This window comes from Monodelphis domestica, chromosome 4 (assembly GCF_027887165.1).
Source record: "Monodelphis domestica isolate mMonDom1 chromosome 4, mMonDom1.pri, whole genome shotgun sequence".
Taxonomy (NCBI): Eukaryota; Metazoa; Chordata; class Mammalia; order Didelphimorphia; family Didelphidae; genus Monodelphis; species Monodelphis domestica.
The window spans coordinates 305,015,781-305,033,888 of NC_077230.1; the positions used below are offsets into that span (position 1 = coordinate 305,015,781).

General features: G+C 35.1%; 1 protein-coding gene across 1 annotated transcript in view; it reads left to right on the forward strand.

The window, feature by feature from the left end:
* Positions 1-18,108, forward strand: part of BRCA2 (BRCA2 DNA repair associated) — an 83,076-nt gene that overhangs the window by 55,062 nt on the left and 9,906 nt on the right. Inside the window, exons 16-21 of the mRNA XM_016421873.2 lie at positions 1,886-2,073; positions 6,779-6,949; positions 7,341-7,698; positions 8,176-8,331; positions 10,086-10,230; positions 15,887-16,008. Coding sequence (XP_016277359.2) covers positions 1,886-2,073; positions 6,779-6,949; positions 7,341-7,698; positions 8,176-8,331; positions 10,086-10,230; positions 15,887-16,008 — 1,140 coding nt within the window. The remainder of the gene's footprint in view (positions 1-1,885; positions 2,074-6,778; positions 6,950-7,340; positions 7,699-8,175; positions 8,332-10,085; positions 10,231-15,886; positions 16,009-18,108) is intronic.

Genomic DNA, 18,108 nt, shown 5'->3' on the forward strand with positions numbered 1-18,108 from the left:
TTTCTTTCTCTCTTGTTATTGGACTTTGTGGTAGTATTTAAAAATGCTGATGATTTCTGTGGGTTTATTTTATAACTTGCAACTTTGCTAAAATTGTTGATTTTATTATTTTTTTATTGGTTTTCTAAAATTTTCTAAGTTATTCTGTCATATCATCTGAAAAGAGTTAACTCTCCCTCATTGCCTATTCTAACTTCTTCAATTACTTTTTCTTTTATTGCTGTACTAGTTTTTCTAGTACAGTATTGAATAGTGGTGGTAATAATGGGCATCTGTGCTTCCCCTCCCCACCATTTTATCCGGAAGGCTTCTTAGCTTATACCCACTAAAGATAATTCTTACAGAAGGTTTTATATAGATGCTATCATTTTAAGGAAAGCTCCCTTTAATTCCAATGTTGTCTTGTGTTTTTAATAGGAATAGGTGTTATATTTTGTCGGAAGCTTTTTCTGCATCTATTGAGATGATTATATGATTTCTGTTGGTTTTGTTATTCATATGATCAGTTAAGCTAATTGTTTTCCTAATATTGAGCCATCTCTGCCTACTGGTATAAAAACCAACTGGTTGTGGTATATGATCCTTGTGATATATTGCTGTTATCTCCTTGGTAGAATTTTATTTAAAATTTTCGCATCAGTATTTATTCAGGAGATAAAATTTTCTTTCTCTCTTTTTGCTCTTCTTGGTTTAGGTATTAGCACCATATTCATGCCATAAGAGGAATTTGGTAGAATTTGGTCTTCACCAATTTTTTCCAAATAGTTTTTTTGGTATTGGAATTAATTTGTTCTTTAAGTACTTAATAGAATTCACTTGTGAATCTCTTTGGCCGTGGGGGTGTTTTCTTTGGGAATTTGTTGATGGCTTATTCAAGGGGTTAAGTATTCTTTTTCCTCTTCTGTCAATTTGGGTAAGTTATGCTTTTTAAAAATATTCATCTATTTCACTTTAATTGTCAGAGTTGTTGGCATGTGATTGGGCAAAATAATTTTTAATAATTGCTTTGATTTCCTCTTCATTGTTTGTCAATTCATCCCTTTTTTTAAATCAATTAACCAACGGTTTGTGATAAAACAATAAATTACTGTTTTTTTGCTTTTTCAGAAAATCAGCTCCTTATTCATTAGTTCAATGGTTTTCTTATTTTAAATTTTTATTAATCTCTTCTTTGATTTTCAGGATTTATAATTTGGTGTTTGGGTCCTGTCACTGATTTAAATTAAAACACAGCATGCTCATCAAATTTGCATATGACTTTGAACTGAATGGGATAGCTAACTCATTGGAAGATGGATCCAAAATTATCTTGAAAAGTTAGAGCACTGAGTTAAATCTGATAAGATGAAATTTAATAAGGATAAATGTAAAGTCTTTATGGTGTAAAAAATTTTTTTGAAAAAAATTAGGATGTTCCATGGTCAGTGCTTTTTAGTGAAACATATCATGTTTATATTTCAGCTCTTCCACTCAAGCCAAACCACTGAGTTTGGGCCTCCTGACCTGTTTCTGCTTTTTAACAGCTTACTTCCTTTCTCCATTTCTAAAGTCACAGCTTCTCAAAACAGCTTTATTTTTAGTTTTTTGTTTGTTTTGTCTTTTTAAACTGTAATTCCCATGGAAACTAAAGTAATTACACCAACAGTAAGGACAATTGGGCCACAATTTTTGCAAGTGTGGATTATTTGTGGGTCAGAATCTTCCTGTAATACTTCTGTGATGATTATATATACTGCTTCTTTCTATTGAGTAACAGTTTTACACTTAATATATTAAAATTCATTGTAAATTCAGTTTCTGTTTGCTGCAATTTTTATAGTTTCTTAATCTGGTTTAGTCTTTCATTCTCTATTCTTATTCACTAACTACCCTTTTTTCTTAACAGTTGTATATGTATGGGATTGCTAAACAATGCTTGAGAATTAACAGCAAAAATTCAGAATCTTTCAAATTTCACAGTGAAGATTACTTTAGTAAGGAACATTTATTAGATGGAAATGGAATACAACTGGCTGATGGTGGGTGGCTCATCCCTACTGATGAAGGAAAGCTTGGAAAAGAAGAATTTTACAGGTATCTCATTTTTATAGAGGATTTTGTATTAATTATGAGAAAGACAGTGTGGTACCTTAGAGTGTTAAATTTGGAATCAGAAGACTAGGGTTTGAATTCCAGTTACGTTATTTAGGACAACAGTTGCTATTTTTGTAGGCCTTTAAAGTTTCCAAAGTGCTTTACTTATATTTTTACATTTGAATCTCATAACCCTGTAAGGTAAACCCTAGATATATTGTTAATCCCATTTCCTATTGAGTCACAGAGACATGAAGTCACTTAGGAAATCATAATCACAAAATTCATCAGGGTGTCTAGTTTAAGTTTAGGAAGAATGACCTAATGCTATCACAATTTTATTTATCTTTTAAAATAAATACTTATGAAATTGAAACAAAATTATTTTTTCTATTACATCATTCCTAGCTGTTTATATTTATTTACTCTTATAAACTTTATAAATGTGAATATTACAAAATTTGAAATTGATTATTTTTAATAGACAAGAAATGACTTGTTCATGTAGGAGTCACTTCTGAATTAACTATTTTTAACTAAAAGCTAGAGAAAAAAATAAGAAAAAACCTGCAATTAAAATAAGTCAATATTAAACAAGTCATTGATACTGAAAAATGAGAAATGGACAGAGAAAAATATATCATATTGACTAAAAATTTTTAATAGAAATTAACTGACATCAGTCAGTTGCCATAAAGAAGAAATTTAAAGAACCCCTTAAAAAATTTCCCTATTGGACATTTGATAAAGCTGCCAAACAGATGGCAGCCAAAGACTGCCATTTTAGAATATAAATTCATTTGTAATACATTATAGAGGAGAGTGGTGGAGGGTTATTAATACTATTACCTCACATAGCAAGCAGTAGAGGAAAAAGAATAGCTTTAAAGTATGTTGTGACAGAGACTAGAAGTAGTCATCCTAAAGACATTTAAGGATGAAACTAGAAGGAGGACAACAGATAAAACATGGAAAAGATCTTCAAAAATTTTAGAAATAATTTTTTTTACAAACAGTGACAGTGTAGAATTTTGAGTCATTTCATTCTGGAATTGCTTCTAAAAGAAGTAGAAAAAGTCCTGAGAAAATCACTGGACAGGAAGCTGAGCTAGATCATCAAATACAGAGAAGGAAGCCTGTTCTGTAGGTGTTTGAGAGTGCTGAGGGACTGATTCTCAAGATATCTGAATGAAGAGAGAATACTAAAGGCTTAAAAAAAATTTTAAACTACTGTCCCATATGCCTGTTTTCATATATATATATATATATATCACATTTTTCTGAGAAGAGTTTACATACATCAAAGACACCCTTAATTAAGCTATTAGATGGGAACAAAATGACTTTCACTACTGATATTTTACAATAAACCACATTGTTATCCTCACACAATTTCCTAAAAGGCTTAGGCAATACAAGATTCATCTGTGCTTATTGTTAACTATTTAAAAAAATCCATTTGAATTGGAAGATTAGGATACTTTAGCAAAAGGTTTCCTTCACCAAATTGTCTTATGTATATGTTAAAATTATAACAGCAGAGATAACTTTGTTCATCTCCTCTTATCATTTATATCAAAGAAGGCATAAAAGAGAGACCTATGCCCGCCAATAATGTTTGCTTCTGTCATTGAGAGGATCTTACAAAGTTCAGGTTGAGGAGAAATTTCCTATAGGTGGTGAGGTCTTCTAGATGTTACTGTGCTCAAATGGCATTGTGCTATGCTATTTATTTACTTTAAGCCTCAGAGCATTTCAGTGCCTCCTAAATGAAATCTATTTCCATAATCACCCAAAAGACTTTGGCCTAACTATCCACACTGGGCAAAAAAACAAACCAAAAAAAAAAAATGGTTGAAGAATGTCTGTTGTCTGGATGAACAGCCTTTAGAATTTACATACAAACTAGGACAGATACTGCAAATAGAGAGTGAGCTGGACCCAGAATTGAAAAGGATGAAGAAAGAATGCTAGAGCATCTTTGAAAAATTGCAAAGTTCTTTTTTAATGTTGTTTAGCTATTTAGATGATAAATTGGAAGCTCTTTGGGAGCAGGAGTTGTTCAACTATCAGTTAGTCAACAAGCAAATTTTTAAAGTGTCTACAGTGTGCCATTCACTGTGATAATGCTTGGGGACAGATATAAAGACAAAAATAGAACAATCCTGGTCCTCAGGGGCATATAATTGATTGAAGGAGACAACATGTACATATATAATTATACACAAAAATATGCATAAAGACACATTAATAGGGAAACACTGAGCATTGGAGAGGATTAAAAAAGCTTCACATAGAAAGATAAACTTAAGTGGAGTTTCAAAGGATTTTATGAGGTAGAGATGAGGAGGGAACATAATTCCCAGTGTGAGAGACAGCCAGTACAAGATCATGGAGACAGGTGATGGAATGTCATGTGTGAGAAACAGAAAGAAAAGGACAATTTGTCTGCACTGTAAGGTGTGTGAAGGGAAATAATGTATTATTTGGGCTAGGAAACCAGGCTGTGAATGGCTTTAAATGCCAAATAAGAGTTAGTACTTAATGTTAAATTTTATTATTGGCTCAAAAAACAGTGATGCTCAAGAAGTATTTGTTGAATTAATTGAATGAATTTTGCAGTCATGTAAATTGGGCACTTTTTTTGTGTAAACTTAGTAGACAAAATATGTTCTTAAGAAAGTTTGAGACTAGCTGATGTATTCTGAAGGCATGTTGATCTTTTTTGTGAGTTTTTAAAAATGATAATAATGGTTATTAAGTAAAAAAAGATCCTTTTAGACTTCCATGAAATAAATGTTAAATTTTGTGGGAGGGTCTGTTCTCATTTAGCTCATTTATCCCAGTGACCTTTGACTTAAATGGAGGTCTCTTCTGGCATATGCCATAGGATTCTTACTTTCAAAGTTCAGTAATGTTATGAAATAGACCACAGGAAAAGGATAATGACCCAGATTTATATCTTCTTATTTATCTCAAGAATGGAATGTAGAATTAACTCCTTCCTATCCTCATTTTTCTTTATTTTTTGAATCTGTGTAGACTCTGCCTGATAGTTGACAAGGGATTGGATGTTTATTTTACAGAGCTATGTTTCTTAGCTTCTACATTACATATCTTTCCAGAATTTATATTTGTGCAGGATTTTAGAATATTTTCTGTTTTACTCTACCTTTTTAAACCAAGATTTAATATAGAAATATTAAAGATCTGGAAATATGTCCTTAATATTCCTTGTTATCAAAATCTGTACCCATGTCATTGTAATTGTATTTTCCTACTAAGACAAATAATACTAAATAATCCTTCAAATGTAAGATCTTTCAATTTTTGTTCAACTATGGAAATGTCATTTTATAAAGTCTTCAATGAAGATCCTAAAAGTTATTTGATTTCTTTACAGTTAATGGTTTTAGCATTTAAATCTAAAAACAAATGGTTTTTGTTAAAGATATTTTTAAAGATCATTTTAACTTTTTTATCCCAGTTTTTAAGAAAAATACCCAAAGACAACTTTTTGCAAAAGTCTACTTTCAGATCTAAAAAATATTAAACAAATACTTTTGTTTTGACAAATCGCTTTATAGAAAAAAATTAAACATTCAGATATACAAATCATTTTGTATATATCACCTCATTTTTTTTCAACACTACTTAGAGATGGGTTCTCTTATCTTTAGATGAAGAAACTGAGGCTGAGAGAGATTTAGTGACTTGCTCAGAAGTACTGAGAGAAGATTTGAACCCAGAACTTACTGACTCTCAAGTACAGTGCTCTCTCCATTACTTTATCATTGTATTAATTTTTCCCCAAGGGAAAGCAGATTGTAAAAGCTGGCACAGTTACTGGTGCCAAGTCCCTTCAGTGGATCCTCTTGAAAGCCTGACAGTATCCTAGTCATTGGAACCAATTTATTTTCTGCTCATTAACTGAGTTTGTCTTAAATAGAGACTGCCTCACCACTTTTCTTAGTGCTTTTGTACTGTGGAATGCCATATTCCCAAACTGCCTGGGAGCGGTTATCTTTTGTTTGGACCCAGTATTTGCTGCTAAAGGAAGATAACTAGGGTTATAGCTCATGGCCCCAGAAAAAATATATGTGTTTAAAGGTTAAGCAACACCAGTAAGGGCTTTCATATCAGTTTCTGGAATTGTAACTTTCCCCACAAATACAACCTGAAACCCTAATTTGACTTGAATCATGCCACTTTACCACCTATATGCAGAATAACTGTATTTATTTTGCACTCTAACATAAGGTGGTCCTCATGCTATTCATGGCCCTGGGACCAGGCCATACTCCAGAGAACCTATACTCTGGGCCAGGCACTGTTGCTCATTGAATCACTTCTTGCCTTTACCTCCCCACTCCTCCTTGACCCAACCTCCTTCTACCTGGCCTTAAACTTGTGGCTCCCCAAAAGCCTCATGATATCCACTGGGCTATTCTGTTCTCTCCATGGCCAGAGTCCCATCTTCATTAATAAAGTTTCATACTTTGAAAGTTTCAACAATGGGAATATTGTTCCAAATAGTTATTATTACTTATGTAAAATTGTTATTAGCTCCATATTCTGGTCCTTACTAGATAATTTTCTGAACTTAAATCATATATTAGAATTGGATTTTTGTTTTGTTTTGCATTTCTAGTACAGGAAAAATCATTATCTACTTATGGTTTTTTTAAATTCATTTTATGTGCAGGGCTCTGTGTGATACGCCTGGTGTTGATCCAAAACTTATTACTAAAACTTGGGTATATAATCACTATAGATGGATAATATGGAAACTGGCAGCTATGGAATTTACCTTTCCTAAGGAATTTGCTAGTCGGTGTTTAACTCCAGAATGGGTTCTTCTGCAACTGAAGTATAGGTAAATATAAAGCAATTGTGTTGATGATATAGAGATTGACAGTGTGGACCAGATATGGCAGCATTCAGATTTTCAGTGGTACATGGATCAAGTATCCAACTCATCCTCTTCTTGCCTGTGTCATTGCCCATCATCATTCTTCCCACCATTTGTTATTCAGTTTTTATACAACCATGTTCTTTTGAAATGACAGAAGAATAGCAAATACTTTCCCAATGCTCATGACCCTCTTCATGGTAGCAAATATAATTTTAAACTTGTATACTTTTTACTTACGTTAAAATGATTAAAATATGAACTATCAAATTTGTCATGAGGGCTATTTATGATTCTTGAGAGTATGCTTTACATCTTCCTAAAACTTGTACTTTTTTATATTGTATCTTTTTAGATATGACATAGAAATTGATGAGAGCAGAAGATCAGCTATTAAAAAGATCATGGAAAGAGATGAAACACCTGCAAAAACACTTGTGCTTTGTGTTTCTGAAATAATTTCATCAGGCACAAATATATCTATAACTGCCAACAGTAAAAACAATAGTGTGGAAACCAAAAAGGAATCAGCAGTTATAGAAGTTACAGATGGATGGTATGCAATCAAAGCACTGTTAGACTCTTCTCTCTTAGCTATTTTACAGAAGGGCAAATTGACCACTGGTCAGAAGATTATAACCCATGGAGCAGAACTGATAGGTTCTCAGGAAGCTTGCACACCACTTGAAGCTCCAGAATCTCTTATGTTAAAGGTAAAGAAAATATCTTATTCTTGGCTTTTAAAAATGTATTAGTAAAATTTAACTGAAGAGAAGTTCTACATTATGTTGAGCCCTTAATGAAAACCAACTCAAAAGTATAAATTGTTTTGTTTCATACCCTAAGTGGAAAGTTAATTTCTAATTTAACATTTATCAGATTTTAAGATTCAGTTGTAACAAGCAAAGAAATAGTGAATTTTGGATCAAATATTTAGTTTCAGCTCCCCCTTCTCTGCCGTTTTACTAGCTTTCTCTCCACTGACCTACTTCAACAGCGCCTGACTAGCACGGTTAGACAGCCAAGAAATTGGTGCAAGAAGGCTATAGTGGAGCACCCCCTTTTCACTTCTGTTTATATAAACTTAATAGAAGTGCAGTGCTTTTAAAAAATTGAAATATGAGCAAAAAAAAGAAATTATAATTAGTTTGTTTTAAGAACTTTAATTTATTTACATTTCCTTTATCTAGCTTTCAGCTAACAGTACTCGCCCTGCTCGTTGGTATGCCAAACTAGGCTTCTTTTCAGATCCCAGACCTTTTCCACTGCCTTTATCATCACTCTTCAGTGAAGGTGGAAATGTTGGCTGTGTTGATATAGTTGTTCAAAGAGTTTATCCTACCCAGGTATGGCATAAGTTTATATTTTCCTATTGAATTCATTCTTCATGCTACATACAAAAATACAGTCAAATGTCATAACTTGTGGTAATTATGGTCTCTAAAGACACTGTAAACAGTGAATTTAGCAAATACCTAAAGATTGCTTCTTGGGGAAATACAGGGTTAGGTTCCTTGTGAGTCTTTGGTTGCTGCATTTACTTTAGCACTTTTTGGAGTAGCTTCACTTACTTACTTACAGTGAATATCTTCTTTTTTTCTGTATTGTATTGTTGATTCATTAATATTGAACTCATCACCAGTAGCAATTTAGCTCATACCTGAACAAAGCTTATTTAACTCACCTATTTTCTCTGTAAAGCACATGACAGCCTTCTTATGCTAAGGAACATTAGACAGCATTTTAGCACAATTATCAGGGGTCATTTTAAATAGCAAAATTACCAACAAAAAGCCCAAAACTATGAAAAAAAAAAACCATGGCACTAAGTAGATTGCAAAGGACACTTGTTTACAATATGAGATCTGAAACAAGAAGGCATATCACCTTATTTAACCTCAGCTGGGAACATGTACATCAAGACACTCAGATTTTCTCCTGTTCTATTCTGTTACAGACAAAAGAGTGGTTGCCATAAACTGTGACCTGGAAAAATGTGGTTTTAAATAAAAAATAAGTGGTCGCCATGGGAAAATTCCCAAATATTAAATATACCCAAGTCAGCTGGGTTTTATGGAGATTTTAATTACTACAAAATAAAGAATTAAATGAAAAAGGAGAGAGAATAAGAGAAATATGGTATGAAGAGCCTAGGCCAACATGGCCTAGGCCTGAGCCTTAAGAGAGAGACTAGTCAGTCTTTATTCACTCACCACAAGATCCTTCCAAGCAAAACTCTAGTGTTCAGAGACAGCCTCCAATTCAGAGCCCCAGCAGCCTCCTCTGACTCCTGACCTCCACTTCAGCTCCAAAGCTGAATTAACTTCAGAGCCCTCCAGCTCCTTCCTTTTAAAGAAAATTTTCTCCTATGTCACCTCCCCTAAATTTCTACGTCTACCAATCACAGTAGACATTTTTCCAAAGGACTGACCATTCTTAATTCACACCTGAGTAGACTAATCCTGTCCTTTGCAAGTTGCTTGATTAATTTGATCTTCATAGGTACTTATCACCCCTTTGTATTAGATCTAAAAATAGACCTAGCTTAAGGGTTCTTGCTTCACTTTAAGTATGGGTTGGGGACTTTTATTGTTCAATCAGGAGTTTACAACTTTACCTTCCCCTAAAGTATGCCTAAGTATGGATGGAGTAATGTTAGAGTTCCCACATTCCTGACCAAAGTCCCTTCATTGTTTTAAAATGGGGAATGGCCCTAACCAAATGTTCTAAGGTAGAGTCTGAGAATTTTTAAGATTCACAAGTCTGAGAAATTTTAAGATTCACAATTCATGTTTACAGAAACACAAGTACAAGTACTGATTTGGGGGCTACAAATACATTTTAGCAAGTAGACAGATTCACACATACAAAATCCCTGAATAATGAGGATCAACTGTATATGTGTGTATGTAGTATGTACACACATATATATTTATAATCTTCTCTGGACAAAGGTCTTCTGCCATTTTTCAAAATATAGACTGTTCCTATTTGGTAAAGCCTATTAGCTTTCAACTTTTCCTAGAAATCTGATCGAATTCATAAAAGTATAGCTGAATTTAAAAAATTAAATGTAGATATTTTATGTAAAACATCACAGTGGATGGAGAAGACATTATCTGGATCATATATATTTCGTAATGAGCGAGCAGAAGAAAAGGAAGCTTTAAAATATGCAGAGTGTCAACAAAAAAAACTGGAAGCCTTGCTTACAAAAATTCAAGCAGAATTTGAAAAACATGAAGGTAAAGATTGCTTCAAAACTTCACTTACTAATTTGAGTGTATTATTGGAAATTTTTAAGTTTAATATTGATAATTGGACAGTTTCTCTTGATATTGCTGGAAAAATATATAAAGTTTTCTACCAAATTGTAATTGCTTAATCTATTTATGCTTAGTATTTTGGTTTTTTCTTATTTGGCTTTGTAAAGCTATTTCAGTGAGCTCATTCAATTTGTCACATTTGTGTGGGACTTAGGAACTTACTAACTGCTGGAACGATGTCTTTAAAGTACAAAATGTGATACGTCACTCCATTGCTCAGAAAACTCCAGTGACTGCCTCTGACTTCTAGGATCTGCTACAAATTCCTATTGTGAACATTAAAACCCTTCCCATTCTGACTTCAGGTGGCCTTTCCAACCTCATTTGACATTAGCCTCCTTCACATACTACTTCTTAGTCACATTGGTTTGCTTGTACTTTCTTCTACATATTTCATCTTCCATCTCTAGGCCTTTGTAAAAGCTGTCCCCAGGTTACATTCTTTTCACTAGCTTTCCCTCCTAGAATCTCCAGCTTTCTGGATAGCTCTGCTCAGGCCTTTCCTAGTCCTCTCTACCAAAAAAGTTTGCCCCAGAGATAGTTTACAATTGACTTCTATGAATGTGAAATACAAAAAAAAAAACACCTTCTTTTTGGCATTTAAAGTTCTTCATAACCTGGCTTTTTCCAGATATATAGATGCTGTACTAGTTAGATTTCTAATCTGGAATCTGGAAAACTAGAGTTCAAATCCAGCCACAGACTAATTAGTTGTGTGACCCTATGTACATTATTTAACTTTTGTCTCAGTTTCTCCCAACTGTAAATGGGAATGTTAATAACACCTCCCTCCATGAGGATCAAATGAGATATTTAAATGCTTAGTACAATGTCTGGTGTATAGTAGGTGAATACTTGTTTCCTTCTTTCCTGTTCAGTCTTCTTACACCTTACATTGATTCCCTCCTTATACCTGACAATCTGATGATACTGGCCTCCTTGTTCTTCACATAAGACATTCTTTCCATATCTGTGCATTTTTATTAGTTGCCCTTTAGGCCTGAAATTCTATTCCCCTTGTAGCTTCCGTGGCTTTCTGCAGGTCCCAGCTAAATTTCCTACCTTCTTATAGAAAGTTTTACTGATTCCCCCTTAATGTTAGTTCCTTCCCTTTATTGCTTATCTCCAGTTTATCTTGTACATAGTTGCTTACAGTTTGTCCCTCTCATTAAGCTAGGAGCTCATTTAGAAGAGGGACTGTCTTTTGTCTCTGTTTTGGTTTTTGCCCTGCTTTCCCATGCCTAGCACTTAACACAAAAGGCATTTACTAAATATTATCAACTTTACTATAATGGTCCAGAGCTCCTGGCTCTGTGCTTCATCCTGTGCTCTATGATTAAGCCCAGATGAAGCAGGTTCTGTGGTACCCCAGGTAGTAGGCAAGGAGCCACTAATCAGCTAGGTTCTAGCCTTCGTGCTTACAAGTGCAAAATGTGTAAATAGAAGGGCAAGTTCCAAAAGGGGGCAAAACAAAAAAATAACGGAATACCAAGGATGAGGAAGAGAAAACCTGTTGGGCAAAAGAAACTGGGCCAAAATCTTCCCAGGTTTTTTTGTTTGGGAGGGGGTCTATAACAACATGCTTATCATCTATCATGTAATTTAAACTTTAAAGTACCCCTATTAAAATCCATTACTGGACATTTAAAGGCACTAGCTCATCCATATAATAGAAGAAAAGCATAAGAGTCAGTCATTCAGTCAGTAAACATTTATTATGTGCCTGCTCTTTGCCATACGCTGTGCTAGGCAAAAGATACGTCTCTGACCATACAATCAAATGGAGAAAATAAGCAGACAAATTCATATAAACTGTAAAAGATAAATAGGAAATAATTAACAGAGGGAAGGCACTGGGATGAAGAGGAGATGGGAAGCCTAGAACCAAGAGAAGTATCTTGTTTGTAGGACAGTCAGGAGGCCAGGGTCACTAGATCAAAGAGTACAGGTATAGGGTATAAAAAGATTGAAAAGCATTTTGTATTTGCTTCTAGAGGCAATAAATTGCCACTAGAGTTTTATTGAGTTGGGAGGTGACATGGTTGGATTTGAGCTTTAGGAAAATCACTTTGGTGGCTGAATGGAGGATGGATTGGAGTGAGGAGATTAATGGATTGATTAAGGCTAACAGACTCACCAGCAAGCTATTTCAATAGTCCTGGAATGAGGTGATGAGAGCCTTTGCTATAGTGGTGGCAGTGTCAGAGGAAAGAAGGGGATATAGTCAAGAATAACATCTATCAAGAATAATAAAATAAGATCAATAAGTCTTGGCAACAGCTTAGATAGTGAGTCAAAGGTAACAGTACTAGAGAAGTTTGGATGGGAGAAGGATTTAAGGGAAAAGATAATGAGTTCTGTTTTGGAATTTAAGTTGTCTACTGGACATCTAGTTTGAATTCTCTGAAAGGCAATTGGAGATAGTTTCACTTTTATTAATTTCTCCCTTAATTTTTAGGATCTTTATAATTCAGTCTATTCTTCTGGGGATTTTTAATTTATTCGCTTTCAAGTTTTTTGATTTGCATGCCCAATTCATTGACCTCTGCCCTCCCTAATTTGTTAATATATGAACTCAAGGATATAAATTTTCTCCTGAGTACTGCTTTGGCTGCCTCCCATAGATTTAGAAAGGATGTCTCATCATTGTCATTTTCTATATTGAAATTATTAATTGATTCTATGATTTGTTCTCTAACCTATTTTGAAGAATCATATTATTTAATGTCCAGTTAATTTTTGATTTGGCTCTCCTTGGTGATCATTTTTTAATTGGGTTATGATCTGAAAAGGTTGCATTTATTATTTCTGCTTTTCTGCATTTGTTTGCTGTGTTTTTATGACCTAATACATGGTCAATCTTTGTGAATGTACCATGTGCTACTGAAAAGAAGGTGTATTCCTTTTTGTCCCTATTTGTTTTTCTCCATATATCTATTAGCTCTTAATTTTTCTAAGATTTCATTCACATTTTTACCTCTTTCTTATTTATTTTTTGATTTGATTTATCTAAATTTGATAGTGGTAGGTTCATGTCTCCCACTAGTATAGTTTTACTATCTATTTCCTCCTTCAATTTCACTAGTTTCTCCTTTGGAAATTTGGATGCTATACCATTTGGTGCATACATGTTGATTAGTGATATTTCCTCGTTGTCTATTCTGCCTTTTATCAGGATGTATTTACCTTCCCTATCCTTTTTAATCAGATCTATTTTTACTTTGACTTTGTCAGCTATCATGATTGGAACTCCTGCCTTCTTTCCATCAGTTGAGTTCCAATAGGTTTTACTCCAACCTTTTATTCTAACCTTGTGAGTGTCTACCTGCCTCAGGTGTATTTCTTATAGGGAATATATGGTAGGATTTTGGATTCTAATCTACTCTCCTATTTGTTTTTGTTTTTTGGGTGAGTTCATCCCACTCACATTCAATGTTATGATTGTCACTTGTGTATTCCCCAGCATTTTGATATCCTCTCCTAGTTCTGTCCTTTCTTCTTTTGCTATATCCTTTTAAACCAATGGTTTACGTTTAATCAATCTCCCTAATCCCCTCCTTTAATATGCTTCCCTTTCTGGCCCCTCCCTTTTTGTTCCCTTCTTGGTTTTTTAGGTTCTGTTAAATTTTAGGTTCTGTTTAAGTTCCCTCCCCCCTCTCTTTCCCTCCCTTTTTGTACTCCCTGCTCCCTACCTACCCCCCTTTGTTTTCCCTTCTCACTTTCCCTGTAGGATAAGATAGAATTCAAGACCCCAATGGATTTAGATGCTCTTCCCTCTCAGAATTGATTTCATTGAGAGTAAGGTTTAAATATTACCTATTAGCACTCCAATGCAGCTGAGGAAGTCTCCAGGTGTAATGACTTTTTGTGCCACTGGACCCAGGCTTCCAGCGCCGAGAGAGTGGGACTGTCTCTGTGCATCGACTTTTCCACTTAAATCTCCACGCACAAGTGTCTTTGTGCATACTCATCTATACACCATAGATGAAAACGCACAAAGACAATCGTCATCTTCGGTTACCAAGAGACTACTACCATCACCATCACCAACAGATGCAAGACTGAAAGTCAGCAGAAAGGTTAGGGCAGGATAGGTAGATTTGAGAATCATCCACATAGAGATGGTAATAAATGGGAGTTGATGAGATCACCAAGTAAAGATAGTATAGAGTTGTGTTGGCAAACCTATGGCACATATGCCAAAAGGGGCTGCACCCTTCCCCCTCTCCACACATGCCTGAGGACATTTCTCACTTCTCCCCAGCTGTGTGATCCTGGGCAGGTTCCTTAACCCTCATTGCCTAGCCCTTATTGCTCTTCTGTCTTGGAACTGATACACAGTATTGGTTCTAAGATAAAAGGATAAGAGTAAAAAAAAAAGTGCTTGGCACATAGTAGAGGTTATATAAATGTTTATTCCCTTCTCTTCCCTACTTATTTTTTCCATCATCATTGTCAATTCTAAATAATCACCACATCCAGCAGTCTATGCATTTTCCCAATAGAATGTAAACTCCTTGAAGACAGGGTCTATTTTTTTGTTTTTCCCTTAATATCCTGTCCTCTTAGCACAATATTCAGCATAGAGTAGTTTAATAAGTAATTATTGGATTATCTTGAAATTTAATATTCAGGTTTTTTGTTTCTTCATTCTCTGGGAGCCTAGTGACTACTAGATTTTCTTCCCATGCTATTTTCCAGGTCAGTAGCTTCTGATGGTTGATTTCTTGTGTGATTATCCAGTTTTGTCATCTTTTGACTTTAATATATTTTGAATTTTGATTTCTGCCTTTTCCTGTTATTCTTCCTCAGCTCCCACCTTTTCAAGAGTTTTCTCCTCTTCCTTCAGTTTCTTTCAATAAGCTTTTCAGCTGCTTTGGCATCCTGGTGCTTCTGACTAGTTTTTACAGAATTCGACTTCATGATCTTTCCTCACAGATTTTGGGTGATCCTTCCTTTCCTTTTTCTCTTTCACCCTGCAAACTACAGCTTAAGACTCTCACTTCTGAGGGGGTGGAGGACTCTAGGAGAGACCATTTGATGACTGTTCCTCTGTCTTTCAGCATATAGTATCTTTAGCTTTTCCTTACGTTTCTTACTTGTACAGCTTTTTCATCTCCACATTATTGATTTCTGTTTTATATTCCTTTAGGAATAATCCAAGCAGAAGGTGATTTTTTTTCTCCATATGTAGATCTATCTACATATTGTTTTTGTTTATTTTGATACTTCACCTTTTCCTATAAGATTAATTTGTACAAATTGGAGAAAATAGCAGGGATAACTCATTGATTTAGAATATCTCATTAGATCATTGCTATTTTGAGTACACTTATGCAAATAAATTCTTTCCTTTTTGTTTTATAGTAAATGTGTTACTATCAAGGGAATGAGATGGCCAGATTAGTTTCATTAAAGAAGTAGTTGTAATTCTAATATATAATTACTTTCTGTTTTGTATATATAACTTTTGGAATATTCAATGTATATCTTGTCTCACTAGTTTACAGTATTTTTAAAAGTTTCAAAGAAATGTATGTATACTTCTGGCATTTTAATTTTATCTTTTTAAAAGAAAACAGCGCAACACAGCACAGGCAGTCACATATTCTAACAAGACAGCAGGTTCGTGCTTTGCAGGATGGTGCAGACCTTTATGAAGCAGTTAAGAATGCACCAGATCCAGCTTACGTTGAGGTGAGTGATTTAGATGATAAATCCAGTTACTCTGGCATCCAAGTTGGGAATGTTGGGCACTTGAGAAAACTGCAACAACTCCATTCCTTCATTCATTAAAACAATAACTGGATATACGGTACCCCCTAAGGAGTTCCTGAAAGATAATAAAATGTCTAGAATTAGGTAGCAATGAGGAGCTAAATTTCAGGGATTAGCTGTCAAGGATTAAAGATGATGGGAGAGCTGCTAAATGGCAACTCTCTATATTTTATATTATATATATATATACATATATACACCTTAACTTCATTTGCTTTAGCTTTTACTTACCTCTTATTCATCTTTCCTCCTTTGGCCTATACTCAATCAAAATTTTCCATCCAATCTAAATTATAGTGGTTGTAGCATATGTACCCCACGTCATTCTATTTTTCCCAAGGAATACCTGCCCCATCATCTTCCCTTCCTCGCCACCTCTTGCCTTTGTAATCATATTTACTTTGTAGCTTAATATTTACAGAGATGAAAACTCTGAGCCCCCCCCCTCTCCCCACCAATTTCTCAGCCTTCCAGAATCCCATGACCTACTCCTTTAATTCACTTTATCCACAAATAGGGACAAACACACACAAGATCTGAATATTACCCACAAGTATTCAATTTTACTCAGTAGAAACTGTCATTTCTCTTTTCTGACCATAACTTCCTCCTCTACCTTACCTTTCCAACACCTCACCCATTCTGAGTATGCTCTTCGGTCTTCCTGAGATCTCCAGTCTGTCTACTTCCCAGCACTTGCTTCTGCCATTACCCTTCCCTGAATTCCCTTACCTCCCTCTCTAATCTCAATCTAATGGTGGATATTTCAACTCTCTACTCACCTCTGTTCTTAGATCCCTTGTCCTCATCCTACTGCCACTCATATCTCACTAAACCTCAGCCCTGGATTATTCCTACTTACTACCTTCTTCTTCCACTTCTGCTCTAGCTACTCCACATAGCTGGGAGAAGGTTCATTCCTATGCTGACTAGGTATATTAAAATTCATGTTATTCAACCTCACCTGGTCCTTACTGCAGCAAGGAAGTTTTTATTCTCTCCCCCAAGCTTTCCCCTACTTCTCTCCCATCCTGATTCAAAAGGTGGATACCATTCTTTGTCTGAAGTTCCTCAGAATTGTCCTGGGTCATTGCATTGCTGAGAGGAGCTAGGTCTTTCATAGTTGATCATTCCACAGTATTGCTATTACTCTGTACAGTGTTCTCCTGATTCTGTTCATGTAACTGCATCAGTCCATGAAGGTATTTATAGCTCTTTCTGAAATCATCCTGTTTATGATTCCTTACAGCACAATAGTATTCCATCACCATCATATACTATAATTTATTCAGCTATTCCCCATTAAGGGGCATTCCCTCAGTTTCCAATTCTTTCCCATCACAAAAAGAGTTGCTACAAATATTTTTGTACAAGTAGGTCCTGCCCCCACCCCTCTTTTTTTTTAATCTCTCCAAGATACAGACCTAGTAGTGGTGTTACTGGATCAAAACTTCCCAGTCTTTCTTGCCTAGGCTAGCCTCTCTCTTCATGTGTACTTGAACCCATCTTCTCTCTTCTCCAGCAGTTAGAATTCTCAGTCACCCCTTCTTCTCCTAAATACTGTCTCCTCTCTGGGTCTGATGGTGCTTCCTCTCTCGGTTCGTATCCTTCCCTTCTCAGACTTTGCTGCCTCATCATCCATATCATGCCACTAATGGTACTCCCTAAGGTTCTATTTAGCTCTGTAATTCTTCTCCTTCCACATTCTCTTTTGGTAACCTCATCAGCTCCATTGAATTTAATTCTCATAGACTCAAGCACAAACCCACCCCTCCCCATTCCCAATTGCCCACCCCAGCTCCACAGCTTGTTCCCTGAGTTCTAGTTTCAGTTCTCCAATTGCCAATTGGTCTTTACGCACTTGAGGTCCCATATGCTTTTCTATTTTTTTAAATGTGCATTTCAAACCCAATTTGTCCAAAACTAAACCCATTATCTTGCCCCTAACCCTTTCCTTCTTCTAATCTTCCTTGTTTCTATCCAAAGCACCATCATCGCTCAGTCCTCTTATGTTCATAA